Source organism: Panthera leo, chromosome A1 (assembly GCF_018350215.1).
Source record: "Panthera leo isolate Ple1 chromosome A1, P.leo_Ple1_pat1.1, whole genome shotgun sequence".
Lineage (NCBI taxonomy): Eukaryota > Metazoa > Chordata > Mammalia > Carnivora > Felidae > Panthera > Panthera leo.
This window is the reverse complement of record NC_056679.1, coordinates 112,192,860-112,218,800: the sequence shown is the minus strand read 5'-3', so window position 1 is coordinate 112,218,800 and position 25,941 is coordinate 112,192,860. Positions and strand designations below refer to the sequence as shown.

Sequence of the window (25,941 nt, the reverse complement as noted above, 5' to 3'; positions counted from 1 at the left end):
TCACCCCTCATCCACTTCACAACTGAGCATGTTAAATCATCTCATTCCCCACACCTGTAAAGTCTAGCCTGGGTCAAAGAAGAGACTACTTGGATGGTGAAGTGAGGGAAGGAGAGTCAAGATATGTGACTTTGAGGGCTACAGAGGCTGACTCCTTGGGCTGAAACTAAGGCTCCTCACATGTGCCCCCTCTGGATGAGGACAGAGGGACAAAGCTTTGCAGATGAGCCCTTGCTAATCCTTTTCTTCCCCCCAGAGATTTTTCCCTTGGCTGCATAGCCCATGAGTGAAGTCATGTGCCTCTGTGCATAAGGTTCAGCAACTATAATTTGCAGGGAGTTAATTACCTTCATACTTTGATCTGGTGGAATTTCATCTCTATGGTTACTGGATGACTATAAACAGTTATCACTTGTCTCTTTCACATAAAATATTCTTGGAAAACACCCCTAGGGCTCCAATCATGGAAATCAAATACACAGAATGTTCAGAGAACCTTTTAAGATTTTTCTATATAAAATGTCTCTACACACAAAAATAGATAAAACTGAGTAACCATATGGCTATAAATAATAATTGGAAGTTTGCTACAGTTTGTTTTTTCAGCCCTAACTTATAATGAGCACATCAGGTCTCCTAAGAGTGGCAGGCCTGGTGAGGGTAAGGGTCTGACTGACAGGTGGGGGGTGCCAAGAAAATAATGTCCAGCACCTGATGACGGTAAATTCTGGGAGTACCAGAGTTGGGGGTGACTGATGCTCAGAGGGACCATGCAGGTAAGTGATCATTTAGTCCTTTTGTGTACTGATTATGCCTGCCTGGGGCCTTATGCTGAAACCTGTGTAAATAGGCGCAACTGTGGTGAATGAATGAATGAATGAATGATTGATGAAAGCTAACATTTATGCAGAGTTTACTATGTGCCAGTCACTATGTCACGCACTTTATCAGTGATTCATGTAATCCTCACAATATCAGTATGAGGCAGATATCATGGTCATTATGCCAAATTTACAGATGAGGAAACAGAGGCTCAGAGAGGTCACCTAGCTAAAAACAGGTAGAGCCAGGATTTATACCCAAGCCCATCTCAGTCCAAAGACCCTGCTCTCTCGACTCCCTCTTCTGCTGGCACCATACCACAGGCCCACAGGCCCCGTGGATGTCATGACTGCCCAACAAAACTCTGAAATTTTCAAGGTGAGGGACATGACAGCTTTTCTAACTTGCTATGAAGGAGCTCCATAGATGGGTAACCCTGATGGGAAGATGCTTCTGACCACCAGAAGCATTCAACCCTTGGAATCCCTGGTCAACAGTATCTACCTATTGACATCTCTTTGTCTGTGGCCAATGGTATATGCCCACTGTTAGCGCTATGTCTATGGTCAATTGTGTTCATTCACTGGTAGCTCTATGTTCCTGGTCAGCAGTGTCTGTCCAGTGGGAGTCTTCCCATCCAGTGTAGAACCCTCGGCAGCTCTGAACTCCAGGAGGCTGAGCAAGGTTACGATGTCACACAACTCCAGGTGGCATACAATGGGAATAGTGCCCAGGAGACTTCAGCAACACCCAGCCCGGCCCATACAATCTTGTCTCCAAATGGGACAGGTGACAGGGACTACACAGGGTGGAGCTGGGTGAGGGAATGAGAGGACTCACCAGAATGGCACTGTCTAAAGATGGAGGACTCCAGGTATCTCCCCAGGGGCCATTTGGAAGTGGGGCCTGAGTCACTGCAGAGATGATCCGACTTCAGAGGCATGGAGATCCCATCTCCAAGACCCAAAATCTGGGTACAAGGTCTGACCAATATTTAAAACAGGGACAAAATATTTGGAGTGAGGACTACCTCTCAAAGCCCTGGTTGTCATAATCCCACAGAAATGGGCCACTGCAATACTTTTAGCTCATCAGTCTAAGATGCCGTCCTCCACCTGCCTCTTGGAAGAAACCCTTGGAACTTCGTCTATGGTGCCGGAAATTGCAGATGCTGCTTAATCAAGTGCAAATGCTTCCCTAGATCCATCAAATCCCCTTTAATTTTCTGCTCTGGATGGGATCTGCCAGAGATTAGAAATAGTATTATTTCTAATATGTACCTGCTGAGTGTTGACCTGAGGTTAGCACACATAGGTTGTCACAGAGGTTGACACTCGGTCACAGAATAGACAGCCAGCTGATGTTCCACTGCAGGAACAAAGCAATCAGGCCCATCGGTCAAGCAGCCTGTTGCTAAGGGCCTGCTGTGTGCTTGAGCCTCTGGATCCAAGATGGAGAAGCCCTGGCTTCTGCCTGGGGCATACGGAGGACACTGAGGACTACACCAGCTGTGAGCAGAAAAGGAGGGAACTGGAGGATGAGAGAAGAGGAGGAAGAAGGAGGAAACAGCAGAGCTGATGAAACGGCTCCTTCTGGGCAACCTGGAGAGCCTAGATGGCAGCACCCCGAGCCCTTGGACCTGTGCCCCTGGGCACTCCCCTGGGGTCCTGCTGGGTTCCGGCTCACCGCTGGAGCTCCAGGACCTTGGGCAATGACCAGGTGATGGGCATTTCTGTCAGGAGTAGGATGTTTACACCACGACTCTTCCTCCCTCCCTGTCCCCCACCGTGCTCTCTCAGAGAGTTCTGCTGTAGGTACTGGTGCCTCTGGTGCCTTCAGAGTGTCTAGAAGCCCCTAACATCTGCCCTCCACTCTCTAGTATCTGTATGGGAACCAGCTCTTCTCCAAACTCCCAGTGCCTTCATTCTACCTTCCCAGGGCCATGGCTAAACCATTTCAGGGCACATGTGTATTCTCTGTGTCTGTCTCTCTCTTTCTTTCTCTCTCTCACACACACACAGACACGCGCACACACACTCACAACACACCCACTCACACATAGATGCTCACACTCATACAACAACCCACATACACCTGCACACTCACTCTCACCCACTCAGAGACCTTCACACTGTACACACTCACAACCCACATACACTCACGCTTGTCCATGCTCACACACTCAAAGCACGCCCACATCTACTCACACATGCTCCTTCTCACACACTCACATGCACACTAACACTCTCACTCCCTCCCTCACTCCCAGCATGCCTTCTTCCTCCTCTCGCAGCACGCCACACCCTGCAGCTTTCCTCTCCACGGCCCATCCATTTCCCATGTCTGTTTCCTCCCACATCCCGCGCCCTCTGGCCCCGCCGGCTGAGCCCCTGACATGCCCCTGTCTGTGATGGTCTGCATTGAGCAGTGGACACTGTGACAGATCCATTCTGGAGCCACCATGCCTCAGCATGTGTTTGATGAGCACTTACTACCTGCCAAAGGTGTGAACAACTAACAGCGGACCTTCAGGGACAGGACAAAGTCAAACGTGTTCAGGAGTGAAAAAACATTCCTGGAACCACAGACAGTGTCTGTTCCTGGTCAGCTGGGCTTAGTCGCACATCCCTCATTGAGAACACACCACAGATCTGAACAGCTGGGCCTCAGTTTTGGCTCTAACACATGCCGGCCCTACATGGTTTCCAAGCACCCTACATATTCTAAGTGTCTGGTCCCAGGAGATTCCCCTGGCCCTGAAAAGGAGGGTTGGGTTGGCAGTGGGGGAGGGGGTCTTAGTTTAGGTTTTCCCCTCACAGAGTCTGCCATGGGGACATGGGTATGAGTGGCTTCTTTAGAAGGAATCCAAGGACGCAAGAGGAAGGGAGGAGTGAGACTGGAGGAGAAAGATGACTATAAAGTGTGCTATCAAGGTCACAGATATAGGCAGTAGGGCCTCCATCGTGCTGAGGTCTCTGAAAATGTGGACAGCGCCCCCCAGACACACACTTTTGACTGGCAGAGCCAAGCATTAGTCCACCCATTCCCACTCCCCATTGGGTGGCATTTGCCCCCAGACGGGTTAACTGGCCACCCACTCTTCCAGGTTTCCAGGATGTCCTGGCATAATGGCAACAGGAGCTCTGATAGGCCTGGAGAAGGCTCTGGGGGAGAAAGCAACAGGACGCATGGAGCACTTGAGGTGGCCTGAGGCAGGGACAGGTGAGCTGGAACTGCCCAACACAGCTGCCACCAAAATCAGAGAAAGGCTGAGGGAGGCGGCTGTGACAGGCAAGCGTGGACCTTAGTCACCCTCCATCCCACAGAAGAACCACCCCAAGAATACTGACATGCCAGGCAGCATACTAGGCATTAGGCAAACATCTGGGCATAAGTCCTTTCTCTGCTCTGGGCCTCAGTTTCTCCATCTCCCAAAGGGGGATCAGAATGCCCACCCTGCAGGTGGCACAAAAATGGCTGCAGGGCAGGGTATGACAGGGTATGTAATGCTTTGCACTTACATCATCACCAGGGGAGGCCATGCCTTTGCCCAGAGAAGTGCAGTCTCATAGCAAAATCACAAGTACCTGACAGGCAGGGGACAACTTGGGAGACAAGGCAGTCATCACCTACACATCCCGGAGGCTCCTGCTAGAGCAGCAGGTGGTGCTGGGGGGCCAGTATAAAGCCTGTGGCAGTGCACAGGCCTCAGAGTCGAGATGTGAGCTCATAGTCCACATCTGCCCCCAAGCTGGGCGACTTCAGAAAGATCGTCTATTCTCTCTGCCAATGGAGAGTGGGCTGCCCATTGGGCTTGGCTGACAGTTCGAAGGGACAGTATCTGTGAAGAACCAGTACACGAGGCCTAGCACACAGCAGGCCTGCAGCAAATGCCCTCTGCGGCCGCCCCCACCTGAGGCCCAGAGAATGTCTGAATCTGCGGTGCTCCCACAAAGCCAGGCTATTGTCTTTCTGGCAAAGCCTCCCACCCGCCTTCACAGGATGGAACACTGTGGGCCTCAGTGCAGGTGTTGGGGTGGGGGTGGGGTGGGCCGGCAGCAGCCCTGGAAATGCTCAAGCTTTACAGTCCCCCCGCAGGGGCTGTGTTCCCCTCCACTAGCTCAGGCCCTGGGCCCTCTGAGAAGCCCTGAGCTTAAGGGAACCAGGTGCCTTCATTAAAAAAAAAAAAAAAAATCTACAAATAAAGGGTGACTTTGAGAGGGGAGTGTGGTGCATTCTTGGGGGCTCCAAGCAGTTTTATGGACCCAGACACAGAGCAAAGGCATTCATGGATCACAGAACAGTTCCCAGGCCCAAAAGGCTGGCCAGAGCCAGGCTGTAGGTAGGGATGGAGTAAGACAGGCCCCTCCTCCAGCTCTTCACCCCTCTCCAGTGGCAGAATCCCAGGCTGGCCCTACTGCAGGTGGGTGGGAGGAGGGGAAGGTGAGAGGTCCAGCCCAAGGAAAGTCAGGTTCATGAAGCTCTTCCACGTTAGGGGCCTTGTATCCCAGGGACGGCCTTTCCTTAAAAGCAGTTTGTCTTGCTATGGGTATGGAACGGGTACGTGCAAGCCCTGGGTGAGAACATCCCAAATCCCTCCTCTCCAGGCATTCCCAGAAAGGCAGTCCCTCTCAGCTCTCACTAAACAAATTTGGGAATATACAGAGTCAGGAAAACCAAGAGACTGGACTGCAAATCCACCTATAAAATCTTTCTTTTTGCAACACCCAAGACATCCAAAATTCAAAATACATGAGAGCATGTCAAACCACCATATACCAAAACATAACCACCAAATGGGCAGCCTTGGCAAGAACCAAATGCCCACAAATGTCATTAGGGATGAACAGAAACCAAATTTTGATAACTGATATTTCAGTATCTTGGTCCTTCAGCATATTGACTTTTGGAGGATTGATCTGCGGCAACTAATGGACTGAGTCCAGTGTCTGAAAGAGGGAAGAGGTCATCCTAGAGCCCTGCCATTAATCCCTGTCCTGCCGCATGGTCTTTATCACACCAGTGGTCTGCCAGGAACCTGAGCACGGTAACACGAGCTCATTTTTCTTGGCCCTATAAGAGCGTGTGGTTGAGTGAAATGGGAGGGCCAGCCCCAAGGGATCTCTAACCCACAGCAGGTACGAACTAGAGAAATGTTTGGAGAACCCAAACTTAAACCACTAAGGTGGAAACTGTTCATATTTCAGAAAGTCTGTATTTTACCCCAGGGTCCTTTTAAGTCTCCCTAGGCCATTTTTTTTTAATAATGTTTGTTTATTTTTGAGAGAGAGAGAGAGACACAGAGTGTAACCAGGGGAGCGGCAGAGATAGAGGGAGACACAGAATCACAAGCAGGCTCCAGGCTCTGAGCTGTCAGCATAGAGCCCAATGCAGGGCTTGAACTCAGGAACCATGAGATCACGACCTGGGCCAAAATCAGATGCTTAACCCAAGGAGTCACCCAGGCGCCCCTCCCTAGGCCATTTAAAGTGGGGATTAATGGAGCAAAGAGGGGAAGTCATAAAGTAACGTGGACCAAAGGAAGACAAGGACACATGGATTGTACAGTACGACTGTAATTTTGTGAAAGTCTCTGCATGGGCACAGCCAGAACTGGCCCTTGGCAGGGTGGACAGTTCCACGGTACCCTTTCTTCTCTTCAGCACCACCATACTGTTTTGGGAATAGGATAGCTGTTTTGTTTGCAGGAGTTGTTAAATTTTGTTTTAAGAAATGGGAGTTGTAATGGCATCAAACAGACCTAAGCATCAAATTCAATTTTCCAATAAGTTAAATACAAGTTCCTGACATCAGCTTCCAAGGTTCTCCCCAGCGGCCCCGTTGCCCACAATCCTCATCTATCTTTTCAGGGAACCAGCTACTCCCAGACTCACCACACACTTTCTGGCCTCCAGGCTGTTCTGGTGTTCAGTTCCTGTGACTTAGCTTTCGCTCCCCCTCTCTACCTGGGTAAATCTCTCTCCTCCTTCCAGGTCCATTTCAAGCTCCCCTGCTCCCCTGGCTGGATGTGACTGTCCCTAGCCACCCTCTGAAGTCCCAGAACTCATGTCTGGAAACCATTTAAAGGACTCTTCCCAGCCTGCTGGCCTTTGGTCCCCTTCACTGCCCACACACTGGGTTGCTGCCCACATCTCTGCAGCCCCCGCAGCCCTGGCAACAGACAGGGTGCTCGGCAAGGGTTCACCTTGATGTTTTCAAGGGACTGTGCACAGCAGAATAAAATAAACCCTCCGTCTCAAGCCAAGAAGGGCCACTGGGGCAAGCATACTTTTCACCCCAATCCAAAGGGATTTCCACATGTGTTACTCTTCTACAAGATAAACAAAATTAGTCTTTTAGTCTTTGCGTGGTGTTTCAAATATACTGTTAAAAAACTGCTTCAAATGTTGTCTTCAAAGACAAAATTTCAGGAAAAGCTTATAAAATACTTCTGTCGGTCCAGCTGAAGAAGCAGCCAGAAGCATGGTAACCTTTCAGTCTCTGCCTCTTCCCTTTGAAGCTGGACCTCCCAGCCACCGCAAACGGGGGCAAGCCTGCCCTGCTCCATGGCCTGAACCTGGACTCCACCTCTGCCAGTGCTGTGGGAGGCACCTCCAGTCACACGGAGCCCTTTCCTCCACCTTCAGCCCAGACGGTCCCCTCCCTCTCCCTCCAGCCCATCCATCCCCTCCCCAACTCCCTGTGCCACCTCCTGCCTGCCCCCTACCTGCTTCCCTTCGACCCCCTCCCTCCTGCCTGCCCCCCCACCTGCTTCCCTTCTACCCCTTCCCCCCTGCCCCCCACCTGCTTCCCTTCTCCCCCCTCCCTCCTGCCCCCCATCTGCTTCCCTTCTACCCCTTCCCTCCTGCCCCACCGGCTTTCCTTCTACCCCCTCCCTCCTGCCTGCCCCCACCTGCACACCCACCCTCCAGCCTACCCCCTCCCTGCTGCCCCTCTCCAACATCCACATCTGGTTTCCCTTCCTCACAAGTTTCACAATGGACAGATTCTGCACTTCAAGGATTTATGGGTCCTGCTGCCCCTCCTTACTTTTGATATGATTCCATTATGTGCTTAAAATCTGGGCCGTGCTCTTGGCTCCGGGGAGCTGTTTATGACAATTCTTTTACAGTCTTAAATCGTTCACCATTAGGAACCTGGTCATGTTCAGAAGCAATGACTAGTTGCTAAGACAGAATTTTTGCAATGCATCTCAGACGGTTGGTTGAAAAGTTTTCTTCATACAAGATTAATTAAAGCTAAATGTTCACCTGGCAGGTAAATCCTTTGAGCAATGCCTTTGACCTGTCCTTTTACATCTGCCTAAGACACTGATTCAGAAATGAATTAGAAACTCACCCACCCCAAACCAAATCACTGCCTCCTTCCTCTGTGCTCCTTTCTTTCTCTGGGTGCTAGAGACCCACTCACAGAAGAGATGGTAGAAATAAAAAATACCAACACTGCAAACACGTCCCTTTCTGTAAGAAAGGGAACTGAACCATCTTTCCCTTTCCGTCTCTGTGTCAGGTTTTGCAGAAGAAGACAAAAAATTTCAGGAATAAGGAGACAAAGTGTTTATTCCTGGTCCTTTGGTCTAGGACTTCCCTGACCAAGGTTTCTCTTGCCTTCCAACTCCCTGTCTGTCACGCCTCCTTCACCAGCAGCCTCAGAGATCTTCCTAAGAGGCAAAACCTACTCACCAGACCCTCCTGCTTAAAGGGTTCAGGGGGTCCTCTTGACCTAGGTGATGAAGCCCAAGGCCCTGCACAGTATGGACCCTGTTCACATATCCAGCCCTCTGCTCTCCCCGACCAGATCCCTGCCTTACCCCACAGTGTCCTCTTGACTAGCTGCCCTTGACCTCCCCCTTCCTGGAGCAGTACCTTAAACTGTTGCCTCCACCTGAACTCCCCTCCTTGATGCCTGACTTTTCAGTTTGCGTCTTCCTCTCCTCTGCTAGGGCCTGAATGCCAACTTTGCCCCACAAGAGGGTTCATAAGTGTGCCTATCCTTCCCCTCCCAGCCCTACCCATGGCAGACCCGAGGGGGCTCCATGTCTGTGTGTCTGAGACCACCATTTGATGGAGGCTGGCCCCAAACCACGGTGCAGCCCCTGATGCTGAATGTAGGGTGGCCATTTAAAGTACAGAAAAGCTTGGGCACCTGGGTGGCTCAGCTGGTTAAGCATCTGACTCTTGATTTCAGCTCAGGTCATAATCTCACGGTTTCATGAGTTAGAGCCCCATGTCTCTCTCTCTCTCTCTCCCTGCCCCTCCCCCATTCACACTGTCTCTGTTTCTCTCAAATAAATAGAGAAACATAAAATAAAATGCAGAAAGCTCAGTTAACTTTGAATTTCACATAAAGAGTATACTTTTAGTATAAGTGTGTCTCCAAATATTGCATGGGCATCATGCGAAATCTGGCAACCCTAACTGGATGGGAACTCTGGGACACCCTTCAGGGACAGGAGCTGAAGGTCAGATGTCAGCAGCACAGGGCAAGGAAAGCAGTGGGGAGGCCTGAGCAAAAAATGGAGCATGTTCCCCTGGTCCCTCCTCCCAGGGGGCAGCATATGGCTGTCCTGAGCAGGATTCTATAGCCAGACTGCTTCCAGGTGAAGATCAGCTCTGCCACCTCCCACTTATCTTGGCAAGTTGCTTACCTTCTCTGTGTCTCTGTGCCATTTAACAGATGGGGGGTACCTACCCTAACGTGGTTATGATGATTCAATAAATTAATATTTCTATAGCACTCACAATAATCCTTGACCCAGAGTTAAGTGCTATAAAAGCATCTCACAAATATAAAGCAAGAGGAATTAGCAAGCAAACCTACAGATAAGGGAGTGAGCCTGGGAGATTTAATAATAATAGTAAAAACAAGAGCGGACATGTGTGGAGCATTTGCTATGTGACAAGACGTTGTGCTGTATCCTTGTCCTGTATCAGCTCATTTAATCCCCACCACAGTCCTATTATTTTTACTATCCTCTTTTTTTTTCTAACCTTTTAATGTTTATTTATTTTTAAGAGAGAGAGAGAGCATGAGCAGGGGAGGGCAGAGAGAGAAGAGAGATACAGCACTCAAAGTAGGATCCAGGCTCTGGGATGTCCACACAGAAGCCCAACACGGGGCTCAAACTCACAAACCATGAGATAGATCATGACCTGAGCCAAAGTCGGACTCTTAACTGACTGAGCCCCCCAGGTGCCCCGCTACCCTCTTTTTACAGGTAAGGAAGCAAAGGCACAGGGAGGCACACTGTGGTAGACTAGGATTCTAAACCAAGAAGTCTGACTCTAATTCACCAGACTGTGGTAAACTGTGATCTACACTAATTTGTTCATCACTCATTCACTCATTCATTCATTCAGCACCTGCTGTGGGGCAGGCCCTGGATTCCTGCTAGGACAAGAAGGCCCTCTGAAGCACATGGACGGATGGAGAAAACCTTGAATGAACCTTTGTAGGTGTGTGGAGTGGTGCCAAAGAGAAATGGGTCTACAGACCATGAAGGCTGACAGCAGTAACCTCTCCCAGATCGGGACAGGGTAAGGGAGGGGCAGGTGTGCATGGTCTGGGAAGGCTTCCCTGTGAAATGACATGTTTGCAGGTTAAGAAGGCAAAGCAGCGATCAACCTGGCCAACGGCCAGGGCAGAAGCCTTCAGATGGAACAGATAGCCAGCAAAGAAGCTTGAGTTGCAGTTTTTAAGAAACTGAGGAAGAGAGGGTGTGGCTGGAGGGACGGGGGACTCTGCTACAGTGCAACCAGTGAGAAGCTGCTCCCAGGACCCATGTCAGGACACAGGGCTCCCTTCCCAGAGGCCTGGGGGAGAGGCCAGCACCCTGCTGTGAACATGAAGCAGGAATGGTTAGAGAAGGAGGACACAAAGCAGGACTAGGCCTGGTGAGGCCTGCAAGGACAGGCCGGCGAGCTGTGCTGTGAAAAGTATGGACAGCTGTGAAGACGGGGCATGAGCCCTCATCACGGGCCTCACCCACACCACCAAGAACGGTAGGTACGTGCTGCTTGTGCAGTGCCAGCCGCAGGGCAGGAGAGCCTACTGTCCTACAAAGTGGAGCTAAGACTTCCCTAGGCCACACCGCCTCAACTGAATGCTCTTGAGTCCCTTTCATACTAAGAACATTCAAACAAACAGGAAAGCAAGGAGGGAACCCTTTACAAGATGCCCAAAGTCCCACCACTCAAAGAGGACGATGTTTGTATCTCTTACTTTGCCATGCTTTACATAGCGGTTGCTGCCTTACATATTTGCAATCATGGTGTTTACACGACCTTGTGTTGTCTCTCCTTACTGCATAAGCATTTACTCTGCGAAATTCCACAGATTCTATAATCAGGAGTCTTTACACCAGTATAATATTTCATTCAGAGCTTTCACTGTTTACTTAACCAACGTCCCATTGTTGGGCCTTTAGGTTAACTCCTTACTTGCATGCAGCCTTTCTCCCTTATCAGCTGTTTAAATAGAACTGAAGTGGGTTAATGGGGAAAAAGTAGTTTATTTCAAACCCTCTGGATATATACCATAAATATAATTTCTCAAAATCTTGTACCAATTTGTAGTCCCACCAGGGATGCTGAGTTCTGCTCCCTCCCTTTATCCAATTGCTTTGGATATTACTATTTAAAATAAATATTCATGGGACGCCTGGGTGGCTCAATCAGTTGAGCATCCAACTTCAACTCAGGTCATGATCTCACATCGTGAGTTCAAGCCCTATGTCAAGCTCTATGCTGACAGCTCAGAGCCTGGACCCTGCTTCAGATGCTGTGTCTCTCTCTCTCTGCCCCTCCACTGCTCATACTCTCTCTCTCTCTCTCTCTCTCTCTCTCTCTCTTTCTCAAAAATAAATAAAACATTTTAAAAATTTAAATATTCATTATCTGGTAGGACCCAAACCAAAACGCCATGATACTGCAGCATTAATGTGGCTTTCCTTGATTGCTAATGAAGATGCACATTCTTTCATGAGTTGGTTAATAATTGCTTTTCTTTCTTTTTCCCCTGAATTGCCCTTTGATGTCTGTCCTTTGCTCATTTATTTATTAGGGCCTCCTTTGAAAATATCTTTGTTTGTGTTCTTGATATAGTGAAGATGTTTGTCTCCAGTGAGGTGGTGCTGAATAAATAAATGGCAGGGTGAATGCTAATGGTTCGTCTGTCATATTTGCTGCAAGCATCTTGTAGCATGCTTGGGGGAACACACAACACTCTCAGTTACCCACTGGAGTCAGGGCCCCTCTGCTCCACAAGGCTGCCTGAAGCCTAATTCAACACTGCCTGGCTACCCCCTGAACCATTTCCTGTAGGCTTAATTGCTCAGCTGCCCTAACCATTCCAAGTATAAAGAATAAAACCAAGAGTTGTCCTCAGGAAACCTCAGCCTGCATCCCCCTCTCCCTCAGAATGAGGGCCTGGGGAGGGGGGTCACTATGCAGAACTGTGCTAAAAGAGAGCCAGCAAAGAGGAGGCAACTGGCTGCCCAGGGTCCCACAGGGTGGGGGCGACACTCAGAGAAAGGCACACTGATCTCACCACAGGAAGTGCTGTCTCTCCGCTCCCTGGACAGGAAACCAGCCTTGACCACTTAGGATCCACCTGCTCAGCGAATCTATGAGGTGGTGCCCTGACACCTGCAGGGTTTCCTGGAATCCCACACTCCTGCTCAGTCACCTCCTCCTCCCTCCAGCAAACACTTTTCTGAAGCAAATGCACTGGGAAGAACTGGCTTTCCTCAGAACGTGGCCTTGCTAATGGCCACCCTTACCCACTCCCTTCGCAAACACACAAACACACAAACACACACACACACACACTCTTCCCCCCCACCCCCCGACCCCGACCTTGTAGTCTACACAGCCTAGATTTACTGAGGATGAGCAAGAAAGACAGAGACTCTACCTTCATGGAACCAGCAGACCAGAAGATGACCCACAACACACTCCCAAATAAACTGAACATAGTACAGTGTGAGGTTGTTGCACATACAATGTAAAAAGTAAAATATACCAGTGGCATAGAGAGTGACTGTGAGAGTGCTAGTGTGACTGACTCTGAAGAGTGACTATTACGGCTGAGACTTCTGTACAGAGGAGCCACCTGCCAACACGTGGGGAACAGTAGTTTGGGCAAAGGGGTCAGCAAGCACAAGATCCCAAGATGGGGCCAGGCTCGGCATGTCTGACAGAGAAGACAAGGCACTGTGGTAGAGCATGGCCAAGGGGAGAAAGGTGGATGGTCACAAGGGGACGGGACACTGGCAGGGACTGGCTTGGACTCCGGGTGAAATCAGGAGCCAGTAGGGCATTAAGCAGGGGTTTACCTACAGGAGATCACTGTGTGAGGAACACAGACTACAAGGGGGCAGGAATGGGCCCCCTGTCATTGCCACCTGGTTAACTCCTCCTTATCCTTCAGACTGCAGCCCGGTGGACATTTCCTCTGGGAAGCCATCCCCACCTCCCCACCTGGTCAGATGCCCTGGCGAGGCCCATAGCATCAGCTTCCCTTCATCACATCTAGCTCTGCAGTAATTTCATGTGCATTTCTGGTTGTCTGATTAACGTCCATCTTCCCCACTACACTCTGAACTCCTTGGCGACAGGCGCATCCCTCCTCTGTTCACCTTAACCCCAGCACCTTGCACAGAGCCTGGAACACAGTGGGTGCTCAATCACTGTGAACAGGATAAATATGGAAATCCCTAGGGTCAGCCAATTTTCCACTCCCTCAAGGAATGGTTTTCTGCTTCTATTTCCTCCCACCTCTGTGTCCCCCATACTTTGCATGTACCCCTTCCATAGAAGCCAGTCTGACCATAAATAGCTGCAGGCACCTACACACACACACACACACACACACACACACACACACACACCAGACTATGCCCCAAAGGGCAGAATATGTGTGTGGTCCTTCATCACACCTCAGGGATCACCCCGGAATTAGGGCCACTGGGCACAGAACTACCTCGCCCTTATCCACCTCACCCTGCCTCCTCCACCTGCTCAAAGACCCCTACATGAGTTTGGGAGAGTCTGCACCCAAAAGGCAAGTCAAAAGTCAAGACCCCCCTCTCTCTCCCAGTTGAGCAGCATCATCCACAGACAGGCTGGCAGCAGAAGGCCCCCATCCTCTCCTCTACCCATGGCCCCTGAAGAACTCACACAAACAGGAGTGAGCTGTGCTTGCAAAAACACATGGCTGTATTTTGCAAACCAAAGATGAGCATATGTAGTCTTCGGAGTACAACTGGGGGCAAAACAATGGGTGGTCTGACCTCTGGTCTGGCCCTGGAAGTTGGGAAACTGGTCCGTATGTTTAGGGCCAACTAGTTTTTCCTACAAAAGCTCGGTGCCCATGATCCCTGATGCTGTCAGATCCCACTTACCTAATCAGCATTGTTAATTTAAAAATCTATGTCACATGCTCTGAGAAACCTTGGCAGGTAAGAAATTCCTTGTGAAAAATAAAATGGATTATATTTTTTGAAGGGAAATTTGTATTAAAAGCCTTAGATGAGCATGCCCCAATGGCCCAGTGATTCTGAGACACGATCAATTTTTAAAGGGCTGCCCCAAAATTGAGCTACAAGAGTATATGTCACACGCCACTGACAGAACATGGTTGAAGACAATCTAAACATTTAGCAAAGAATAATTACTGAAAGTAATTACAGTACATCTGTACAGTGGACCGGGCTGCACCCAAAATAATGACAACAATCCATAGCACTTACTGAGCACTTACTCTGTCATAGGGACCACATGAAAAGCTTTTCATGCACCATCTCATTTAATTCTCCTTCTGCCATAGGTCCCATTATCATCACAATCTCACAGGTTAGAAAATCAGTATTGAAAAGAGTGAAGTCATTTGCCCCAGGTCACATAGCTGGTAGTAGGACTCACACCCAGGCAGTCTGACATGGAGACACTGAGCTTTCAGCCACAATGCTAGGTAACCATATATGATGCCATTAAAAGAGAGACTGTAGAAGCAAAACCCGTCATATGGGAGAATGTTGACGATACAGAGACAGGTAAAACAAATGGGTTTTCAAACAGGACATGCACACTGATCACACCTGTGCACATGCATGCAAGCAAACACAAAAGTGCTGGGAAAGATAACACTGTTAGCATTTTAGTGTAGACCTCTGAGTGGGTGGAAGTGTGTTCTTTTATGTTTTCCTCTGCTTGTGTTTTCTGATTTTTCTGTAACAAACATTTTGGTTTTGTACCAAAATTTTTTTTGAAAGACTAAACATTTTGAAAAGTAATGTTATTGCCCCAAATCACTCCCTTGGTCTCATCTTCTAGATAAACCCACATGTCCAGCGGTTCGCCTTGCTTCAAGTACAAATCCAACTGCATGCACAGGACTCAGGACATGGCCTGAAGCCAGCTCATAAGCTCTGCCGGCCCTTCATGGCTCAGCATCCCCTCCAGGTAGCCAAGGAGCTCAAACTGGGAAGAGACGGTACACATTTTCCACTCTGTCCCCAGCAGCCTGCCCTCCCCATCCTCCCAGGACCCCTTTGGGTTCTTGCACCCCCAGGGAGTTGCTGGGCTGACAGCACAGAGCTGTGTGAGCTGGAAGAACCTGGCAGTTTCTGCCCTGGCTTCAGCTCTGGCCTGGGAGCCAAGCCCAGGGACCCTTGGAGCCTGAGATACTCCATCCCCTGTTGCTGAGTCTAAGAAGGAAGCACTTCCCCAAGTGCCTGAGGGAAGCAGGGTAGCCCAGAGGCTGGAGCCCCAATTCTCCAGCCCCTCCTGACCTAGCCACCTGGCTCTGTGGTCTTAGACCAGTTATTTCTTCTCTCTAAACCTGTTCCCATGCCTGTCAAAAAAAGAATGAAAATACCAACTTGGAAAATGATTTATAAGAATCAAAATAACATAGGTTAAAATACATACTATAATGATATCAATAGGTAAGATTTCCTGGGCACCAACTATGGGTCAGGCATTCTGTCGGACACTTTACACGTCTGATCTTCCACACCTCTCACAGCCACCCTGTGACATGCACTGTGACACTCCTGCTTTACAGAAGGCACAATGAAGGCTCAGAGTAGTGAGGTCACTTGCACTGGTAAGTGATGAAGCAGGAATCTCTGTTGCCCTGCCTTGGCCCACAACACTACGCCACAGAGCCTGGCATATGTCTGGAACATGAACTTTGTCCAAATGGTTACCACTGCCATGTGTCCCTGCTGGGCAGAGCCTTTAGAGAACGGTATGACAGCAAGGAACCCCTGGCTGGTTCTCACCACTCTGCAGGCAGCTCGCACAGCCATGTACCAACTTTAGGAAGTCTTCCTCTCAGAGTGACCAAAAATCCCTCGGGCGCATCCTTTGAGCCAGCCGCAGTGACCACAGGCAATGACTTTGCTCCTGTACAACCTATGGCAACCTCCCTCCAGACCTGGCCTTGTGCTCTGGCCACCAAGGCTGCTGGCCCAACAGGGACAACTCACACCCTAGGAGTCAGGCCTGCTGGCACTCACACCTGGCACCTGTTCCAAAACCCTTTCAGTTCTCAGAAGATCTGGGCCGCGGGCCTGGGTCTCTCAGCAGCTCAGGACAGCATGCTTGTCTGGCCAGAGGGAACCATGCGATTCAGAAAAGCAGCGCCCTTAAGCAGCCTCTAAAGTGTCTGGAACAGCCGGTACCACCGGGGGCACTGGTGGTGTGCGTGGGCTGGAGTCTGGGTATGCAAGTGTGTATAGAAGCAAGAGGGCAGCGGGTATGAATGGGTGTGTGCGCGCGTGGCTCCCAGTGTGCGCCGCGGAGATCGCGGTCCCGGGGCGGGGAAGGTCTCCTCCCCCCACCTCGTTGAGAAATCTCAGTGAGTCACCGAGTGGTTCTGCATATTAATGAGCTCGCTGCCGCGAGGGCAGGAGCGGATTTAAAAGAGGCCTCGGCGGGCGGAGGGAGGCTGCGGAGACAGCGCGGAGCCGAGAGCGGAACGCAGCCGGCACCAGGCACCCACCGACGGGCGCAGCGGGAGCGAGCGGAGCAGAGCCGGAGGCGCGCTCCGAGCAGAGAGAGCTGAGCCGGCCGGCCGGGCGCCCTCCCCAGTCCCTGCTCCCGCGCCGCGCCCCTCCGGCCAGCATGAGGCTCCTGTCCGCCGCGCTACTCCTGCTGCTCCTGGCGTTGTGCGCCGCACGCGTGGACGGTGAGTGCCCGGGAGGTCTCTTGTCGCCGTCCCGTCCCGTCCTGGGGCACCTGGGCGCCAACTGCTGGGCTTCCAGGGACCCCCGAGGTCCTGGGTGGGCACCTAGGGCGGTGGGGGGGGGGGGGGGGCAGGAGACCGCACACGCAGCTGAATGATACCCGGCGCTCTCTCTCCCAGGGTCCAAATGTAAATGCTCCCGAAAGGGGCCCAAGATTCGATACAGCGACGTGAAGAAGCTGGAAATGAAGCCAAAGTACCCGCACTGCGAGGAGAAGATGGTTATGTGAGTTCTGGCTCCTCACCTTGAGCGTGTGTGAGGGCTGCTCTTAACCCGGTGCTGGGGCACAGCATGGGGCTGGGTCGGTGGGGCTAACAGACATTCCTCTGTGCCTTTGGCAAGGCCTTGGAGGAGGCTTTGTAATTGCCCAGCAAGTCCCTAGGACGCTGGCGTGACAGTCTGAAAGAGTTTGGAAAGAGGGACAACTACCCTGTTCTCTGGAAACAGCCTCTGGGTGTTCACCCTTGCTAAGATTCAAATGGGTAGCCTAGGTGCTTGCACTGCCCACCATTCTGGGGTGATCAAGGGTTAAATGGCTCTGGTCGTGCCAACTTTAGAGCATCGGGATTGAAAGCGCTCCAAACTCACCCAGAACTATTGAACTTGCACCCAAACTGGGATGCATGTTGCCTTCCTGTTGCTGGAGAGAGAATTAAAACAAATGCTGACTTTAAGTCCTCAGACCCAACCCTCCTTTCAGAGCCTTTTCCCTACCAGGGGACCACAGCCAGCTTTTTTGGCTGCTAGCGATTTCATGTTGAGACTGATCCTTGATCCTCCACCACCCGCTGGACTCTTGTGGGTCCCTGAGCCTGAGCAGTGCTGGGCAAAGTGATCTGCTGGGGTTAACGTGCCATGCGGCTGGAGCCCTGCTTGGTGGGGATGCAAAGAATATTTTTAAAACTGGGACAGAGTGAGAGAACACGGAGTTTCCTTGCTCCTCTGCCTTCCCAATTAACCACTTGAGTCCAGCACCACTGTTTCCCCATCAGTATGCACTTGGCCAGGAAGGAAGCCCTTGGCAAAGCAGCTACCGTGGTCTGCCACGGACCATTGGCCCCTCTTCCCCTCCCCCAGAATCAGGACACACTTTATTCTCAGTCTGGGCAAGTGCCTTCTATCCGCTGGCCCCGATGGTCCCAAGGCCTCCGCACAGTGTATGCAAAGGCAGCCCACCTCCCCCCACACACTGCCACCTGGGGGCTGCACAGTCAGGCTGAAGTTAGGGGAATTTGCAAAGCCACCAGGCTTAAGCCGAACCCCACTGCCTTCCTGCCCAGGCACATAAATCAACCCCTGTCCCTTGCCTAGTAGACCCAAGTCCAGAAGAACTGCCGGAAAATCTTTTTTTGGTGGGGGCTAGTGTTCCCACAAGCTGAAGGAGGAGCTACAGGTCCTTCATGGTTTCCAGCTTGGGGGCTGAAGATGACAGGGACGTGGCAAATTAAGTTTGCACTCCTCTAAGTACTGAGAACCACCCCACACCCCATGGCCAGGTGCCAAGACCTTGCAGAGAAAGAGAAGCAGGGTATGGGGTGCAGAGACTTCTCTAAAGGACCCTCAATAAACAGGTTTACTCTTTCTCCCGACTAAATTTTTTCAGAATAGAGAGGAAACTGACAGCAGGCAGGTGCGAGAAGGCTTTACGCAACCTTGTGAAAACTGGCAGGGGCCTCAGGAGGTCCAAACACAGTCACCAGTCTCCTTCATAAACCTTCACCCACACCCAGCCCCGCCCACAGCACTGAAGGGCTGAACATCCTCTCCTGTCTCAAGCTCCTAAGAGTCTCTAGATCAGATGCAGGGCCAGCACTTTTTGCCAAAGCAGGTTTTCAGCCACAAACGCTGAACAAAAGCAAGTTTTCCAGTTCACCCTGAGTCACCCAGAAATCTCTGATGAGGATGGGGGTGGGGTGGGGAGGCCAGTGTGCTTTGCAAGTGGGAGTAGACTCCAGATTTTATAAAGGGCCATTTGTGCCCTATAAACTCTTGCCCAAACCCTCAGCACCCCAGAACCACTGAGGAGAGGGGACACAGGACCCAGAATTTCTGAGCAACTGCAGGGAATATAAATCGTCATGTCTTCACCCCACAACCAATTTTCATTGTCCCAGTGTTGTGACAAGCATTCAAGGACTGTGGTGGGAGGGCTGAGTGTCTTCCCTGCTGCCCCGACCTTCAGAATTGGGAATCCCCAGCCTGCACAGTGACCTAACTGAGGAGGGCATCTTCATCAGGCTTGCCCACATCCCTTCACTTCAAGTGCAAAAGCAGCACTGTAGGCAGAGAGAGCAGTGGGTTAAATTCCCGCAGAGTGACCGAGTACTATGGAGAGGAGAACAAGCAGACTGTTCTGAGAAGTCTGGGACTTCCCTGGGAAGCCTGACCCCATGCTTGAAGACCTAGCAGGAGGGACAGGACCCGGGGAGCGACTGGTCTCAGAGGGCCAGTGAAGGCAGAGCCCAGTCCACAGCAGTTAGCAGAAGAGCCACCCCTGCTCTAGGAAGCTTGGGCTGCAATGGGGGGCCTTGGAAACTCTGAGCACAGAGAAGGGAAGAGAACAAGTTGCCCAGAAATATTCTGCCCCCATTCTGGTGGCAAGATTCGGTTTTTCTCTCCCTGTCAACAGGGAGACTCAGTTTGTGGTGGCCCTGCTCCCATCTAGAACTTGGCCCGTGTGCCCTGACACTTTACCTTTGGGAACCTGCAGGGCCCTAACTGCCCTCTCTCCCTCCCTTCTTTCTCTTCCCAATCCAGCCTCCAACTGCCCCTCTTTGCCCCCTCAGCTCATTCCCCAGCCCACCATCATCTGCTCGTGCCATGACTCAGGGAGTGGCACCTCTCACCTTCCACTTTTCCACATCCCCTAGGTGGTCCTTTGTTCTGGAACACCATCCTTCCTCCCCTACCCAGAAGCTTCCTCCTAAAATCCTGCCACCCTGGCCCAGCCCAGGGTGAGCGGGGCATGGCAGTCCTGGGCAGCAGTCCTGCTTTCCCTGTCCAGGCTGGAGCTCACACACTAAGGCTTCTTTTTCTCCTTGGCCATCTCATCTTCCAAGACAATTACTAATGACAGGAATTCTCCACGTTGCGTCTACCAGGTGCTAGGCACTCTGCATACATTATACCCTTTCATTACCCGATAACCCTAAGAGGTAGGTCCTATTATTAAACCCATTTTACAGATGGGCAAACTGGTTAAGAGAAATTACCCAAGGTCCTACAGAAAGAGCTGGGATTCACACCCAGGCCCTACACTCTGTACAGTGCCACCTGCTTTTCTGCCGCACGGCTAGGGCCTCCACTCGGTTTGGCACATGGGCTGACAGAGGCCTGAGGGGAGGTCTTATTTTCTTGCTGGGGGCTGAGACAACTGGGACTTCAGGCTCAGGAATCAAAATGGGCTGCAAGGCCAGCAAGACTTAACTTCAGGATCTGTCATGTCCCAGCCCTGGGACAGACTTCAGAGGATCAAGGGGCTCTGGGGTTTGAAGGGTCAGACAGAGACCACCCATGTGCAGGGCATGTCTGAGCCCTGCCGCGAGCAATTTCCTTGTACCCAAGGAAAGGGGTCTCGGCGTGTGCACCTTGCTGATATTAGCTCTCTCCACCTCTCCAATCCTAGGTTTAGAGGAGCTGGAAGAGTCCCCAGAGCTTTGTTCTCCAAGGGAGGCATGAGCCCTGTAGGCAACAGCCTTGTGGGGGAGGGGGGCTATCCCAGACCCTAAGAACTCCAGGGGAGAAGTGAGAGCCAATCACTCCATACAGGGTTAAACTGTATGTGAAATCGGAGATTAAGGGGACACCCAGAACCTTCCAAAGAGGCAGCCAGGCAGTGAGCACCAGGGCGCGTTCCCCTGACAGGAGGGAGGCGGCCACATTTTCAGGGCCCTCCCTGACTGGGACAGACCAGGGCGGCCCACAGGCCACACTGAGGGGCTGCCATTCAGGCTCCTCAATCCTGCACCCCACGCTGCTCCGTTTCAGCATCACCACCAAGAGCGTGTCCAGGTACCGGGGTCAGGAGCACTGCCTGCACCCCAAGCTGCAGAGCACCAAGCGGTTCATCAAGTGGTACAACGCCTGGAACGAGAAACGCAGGTATGCATGCCCCCACCTCCTCACACCTACCTTCCCACCAGCTCCAGGTCTCAGACCCCGGCTAGCTCCTCTAGCGTCGCCGAAGGGGTGAACACCCACCACAGTAGCCACGGCGAGCGGAGAGCCAAGCCTGTTCACATAACCCCATGGGGTAAGGAACTCGCCGCTTCACAAAGCAGGCCCTTGCTCCCTTGGACAACTGTAAGCATCGAAAAGTTATCCTTTTGTGAACTGAAGTTTGCACCATGCTAACGTGTTAAGCTGTAGTCTCAATTCCTCTTCTTTTTAAAGCAGCCTAAGTTCTCTGACCCTCAGTTTCCCTCTGTCAAGTGAACGGGCAAGAGGCTGGCATGGCTCTCTGGGATTCTTGTGTGGTGAAACACGACCACTTAAGTAACTGTGTTTATTAACTGTAACACAGGGTACCCCCACCACACGATGAGGACAATACCTTACCAACAAACACTTCCTTCCCTCAAGGGGCCCCCGTGTCCCCTGCTGCCCAGAAAGCTGACAGACTCCTTCCCTTGCAGGTGCAGGGAGGGACCTTGGACTTGACCCTTTAAAATCAGAGCCACTGTTAATCTCAGGGGACAGCAGTGGCCAGATGACCAGAGCTGTGAACCAGACCTCTGTCCTCTCTGGGTTCTGTTTCCACAATCAGAAGTCCACTCTCCATCTCTGATCTCCTGTGGTCCCATGTCTGGCAAGTTCCCTGTTTCCCCATACCACATAAAAGTGAGCGTGTCCCAGGGCACACCTACTCCTCCCACACTCAGGGCCTGTCTACACCTGTACCTATATAGCGTGTGTATATATGTGCACACACACACAGAGGGGACTTCCTCGGGAGCTGGGCCCAGCACCCCATTCTGCAGAGAGGGAAACCAGGGCGAAGTGGAAATGGGGAGTGACTTCCCTGGGAGCACATGGCAGAAAGCCAGGCCTCCCAAGGTCACCTTCTCCCTGCCTGGAGAGGCTGCCTGAGCCACCCCTCCCGTTGCTCCCCCCTCCCCAGCCCTTCCACTCGAGGTTCAGCCCATGACCGGCTCCCCCACAGCCCACACTCAGGCCCAACCCCACTATCTGAGCCCTTTGCACTGCCTCCGAAACCGCCTCGTCTGCAACTGCTTGAAATAGAAACTGATGAGAGCAAGAGGTTATTTTCTGTGGATCTGATGGGAATGAAGCCCTCTTTCCGGTCAGGGCAGGCAGCTCACGTGGCCAAAGCAGGACCCGTCCTGTCCACTGCCACTCTCCAGGCCCTGCGTCATCCAAGTGGAATGGGGCTAAATGCAGGGCCAGTCTGTGAAGGGGGCTGAGACCGTCTGCACAGGACTGAGGGCAGACACTCGGGCGATGCGCACACTTTGTCCCTCAGCCCTCCACCTGGGCCATGGCTCTGACGACGGGGAGGCAGGCATGGGACAACGCAGCCCTGCTCTTTTTAGATCTGCAAATTCCAGTGAGGAGAGCCACTCGGTGACCAAGCCTCCCGTGGCTTCATTACAAAATGAATTCATCCTCTTTCTAGGGAGGCCGGGGCATCCTGGGAGAGGAAGGGGACGATCTCTTGTCCTCCCCACCTCCCCTCCCCCTGTAAAAGGCTGGAAATGTCTCCACGAATGTAGAATGGAGAGAAAGAAACTACCGTGAAGTCCCCTTTGCAGAGACAGCAAGAGAATGCTAAATGTAGGGTGCAGGAAGGAGACGCCAGCAGGCCAGCCCAGGCTAGTCGTGGGGGCTGCTGGCAGGCCCAGGAGCTGCTGGTCTGTGCAGCCAGCCTAGCAGCTCTGCATCTGAGAGCCCAGAGCTCCCAGCTGCCACGGGAAGCAGCAGCATCGGGCGGAGTACAGTCAGGTGGTCTTACTCGGAAACAAGGAATGAGGCAGAAGAATGGGTGGGCTGTCTGAGTACGAAGCATGGCCCTGAAACAGCCATGGGGCAGAACAGAAGGGATTTAAGATCTGAAATAGAGACAGTCTGGGAGGTGGGGGGGGGGGGGGGGGGGAGGTCATGCAGGTCCTACAACCACTAAAAGGAAGTGACCTGGAGCCACAGGCCTCTGGGACAGGCCCCAGCCCCACTAACTACCCTTCAGTCTTTAGGCAGCAGCTTCTAGAACTAGCATTTTTCCGGAAGACATGCATTCTCTGGGCAAAACACAAGGGAAGATACAAGCCTGAGTTGAAGGATGGGATGCCCTGTCCTCCCCTGCCCCATCCCTGCTCATGCTGGACACAGACCTCATTCCCACCGTGGACATTCAGTGTTCGTTGGGCAAATCTTAAGTCCCTTGTGCCTCAGTTTCCTCATATATAGAGAGGGCTTGCTCCATAGGGCTTTGAGGATCGCAGAGGTTGAGAATGCACAAAGCCAGATTCGGGTAAGATTTTGAGGTCCATGCGATGACCTCCTCTGAGGTGTCCCCCCCTCCTCCTACTTCTCCCAAGCTCCTGCCTTCCCGGGAGGGGCACTCCCGAAGGCAAGGATGAAGCAGCTTAGCCCCCACCCTGTGTCATGTCCTGAGCCACTTAACGTGGGTGTTTTCTCTTCCCAGGGTCTACGAAGAGTAGGGTGAAAAATCCCTCATAGGAAAACTTCACACCAGCTGGGAGACAAGCAAAGGACTCTGCAGATAAAAAACAACCCTTCTCTTTCTCACAGGCATAAGACACAAATTATATATTGTTACAAAGCACTTTTTACCAAGGGTCAGTTTTTACATTTTATAGCTGTGTGCGAAAGGCTTCCAGATGTGAGACCCTTCTCTCTTGTGCTCCAGACTTGATCACACACTGCTTTTTACCGAAAGGGGGGAAACTCATGCCTTTCCTTTGTAAAAAAAAAAAAAAAAAAAAAAAAAAAAAATGCTTTTTTGTATTTGTCCAGACATCACTACATCTGAGCTTTATAAGCGCCTGGGAGGAACACAGAGCTTGGTTGAAACATTTCATAGCAGCGTTGCTCCGTTGCTAATGCGGGGCGCTTCCGCTCAGAGGTCCTGGCGCCTCCACACAGCTGCCACGGGCTCTCCTGCGCTCACGGTTGGTCACAGCCTTGGGGGGACGCCACAGTGGCCCCTGTCACCGGGCAGGCAGAAGCCGATCTCTCTGCATCTGTTGTGTGAGGGACTCAAGTTTGTCTGCCACAGAAATGTGCTTCACTCCCTCCCCCCCCCCCCCCGCCCCCAACCCCGGCTAACTTTTACGTATTCTAGGAAACATTTCCAAGATTCTGGGATGGCAAAGCACGGGGCCCTTAAGGAAGGGGTTGGGTCTTCTCTCCTTCTTGTGAAAGGTTCACTGCTTCAGTATTTACTGCTTTGGAAGCACGCGAAGTTCCCAACACTGTTAGCGAAACCTTACAACAACACTTAAAAAGAGACCAATCCACACACAGTACACGGCTACAAACACACTATTGATGATGGAGAACCTTCAAAGCATGTTTCTTTCCCTCCTGGTGGCAGAACACGCAGTACGGAAGCATTCTACCTGTAACGGGCGTGTAATTCTTCAACGTTAAACAGCACAGTCCTCTCTTGAAAGCTACGGCAACCCCACGCCCTTTCCTTTGTACATAGACTCTTAAGAGCGCCCCCTCCGCACACTGCCCCTTTGGTATATGCCTCGTTGTACTGCTGTGTCATATGCTATGCACGTGTCAGAAACCATTAGCATTGCATGCAGGTTTCATATTCTTTCTAAGACAAAAAGAAAAGTAATAAAATATATTTGAAACGTACCCAAATTCTAGACTACTGACTTTTTTTTCTATCCAGTGAGGCCAGGATGACAACCATATGTTTACCACGTTGTGAATAAACTGGGACAAGTGCACTGAGAAGGAAGGAAAACGCGTTTCCCAAATACCTGTCAATATTGTCACCTTTGCGGGATGCCGTCAGTCCTAAAACCAGAAAGCTAGGTCTTAAAGTCTCAGGATGGGTTTATCGGATTCACCAGGTCCATACATATGGAATTAAAGGGTCACAGTAGGGTCTCCATTTAGGGAAGATGGCAGATGGGGGACCAGTCAAGATCCCTGTGGTCCAGGCCCCCATGATTCCACTGGGGTGCAGGGAGAGTTGGAAAGTGCCCAGCTAGAGGCTGTGGGGCTCTGGAGCCAGGCTGTCTGGAAGGCACATCCAGAGAGATGCTGAAGCTCTCTTTCTGCTTCTGCAAGCCGGGGGTGCCGAGCGCATACCTACTCAGGATACCAGGGCATGGTGAGTGCATGGTAAACATCAGCACCCTTAATATTCACAAGATCTGGCCTCTCTGTACTTTGCACAAACCACCCACAACCCCACAGCCCACTGTATCCAAGGTGGTGGACAGGCCTCCCTGTGCCCACCTGTGTCCCCCACATTCCACAGGACTACCTAAAGGGACAGCCACCCTGTCCACACTTCTTGTTCACTACTCAAGGAACCAGCAGCCAGGCACTCAGGTGCACTTCACCTCTGAGGACAGTTTCCTGACATGCGCGGCTGGTTCTGCCAGCACTTAGGGGGACACACAGCAAGCACCCTGCCCTGGCGTGTCCTCAGCAGAGTGTGACTATCGACCCTTTCCAGCATGGCCTCACCTCCTGACAACGCCAAGTTATACCAACTGTATTCCTGAGGAAACTGAGGACCAGAGAGGTGAAGAAATTTGCCCACGGTCACTCATCACACTGCTCCAATAGCTGAGCCTGACAGCGTTTCTGCTGAGGGGAGTAGGAGAGAGTGGGCGAGG

At 51.6% G+C, this 25,941-nt stretch overlaps 1 protein-coding gene across 1 annotated transcript; it reads left to right on the top strand.

The window, feature by feature from the left end:
- Positions 1–16,758: 16,758 nt before the first annotated feature.
- Positions 16,759–23,897, top strand: CXCL14 (C-X-C motif chemokine ligand 14). Its single transcript, XM_042905923.1, has 4 exons — positions 16,759–17,037; positions 17,215–17,320; positions 21,083–21,196; positions 23,757–23,897. Exons 1-4 carry the CDS (start codon positions 16,974–16,976, stop codon positions 23,770–23,772), a joined length of 300 nt encoding a protein of 99 aa, XP_042761857.1. The 5' UTR covers positions 16,759–16,973; the 3' UTR covers positions 23,773–23,897.
- Positions 23,898–25,941: the final 2,044 nt, after the last annotated feature.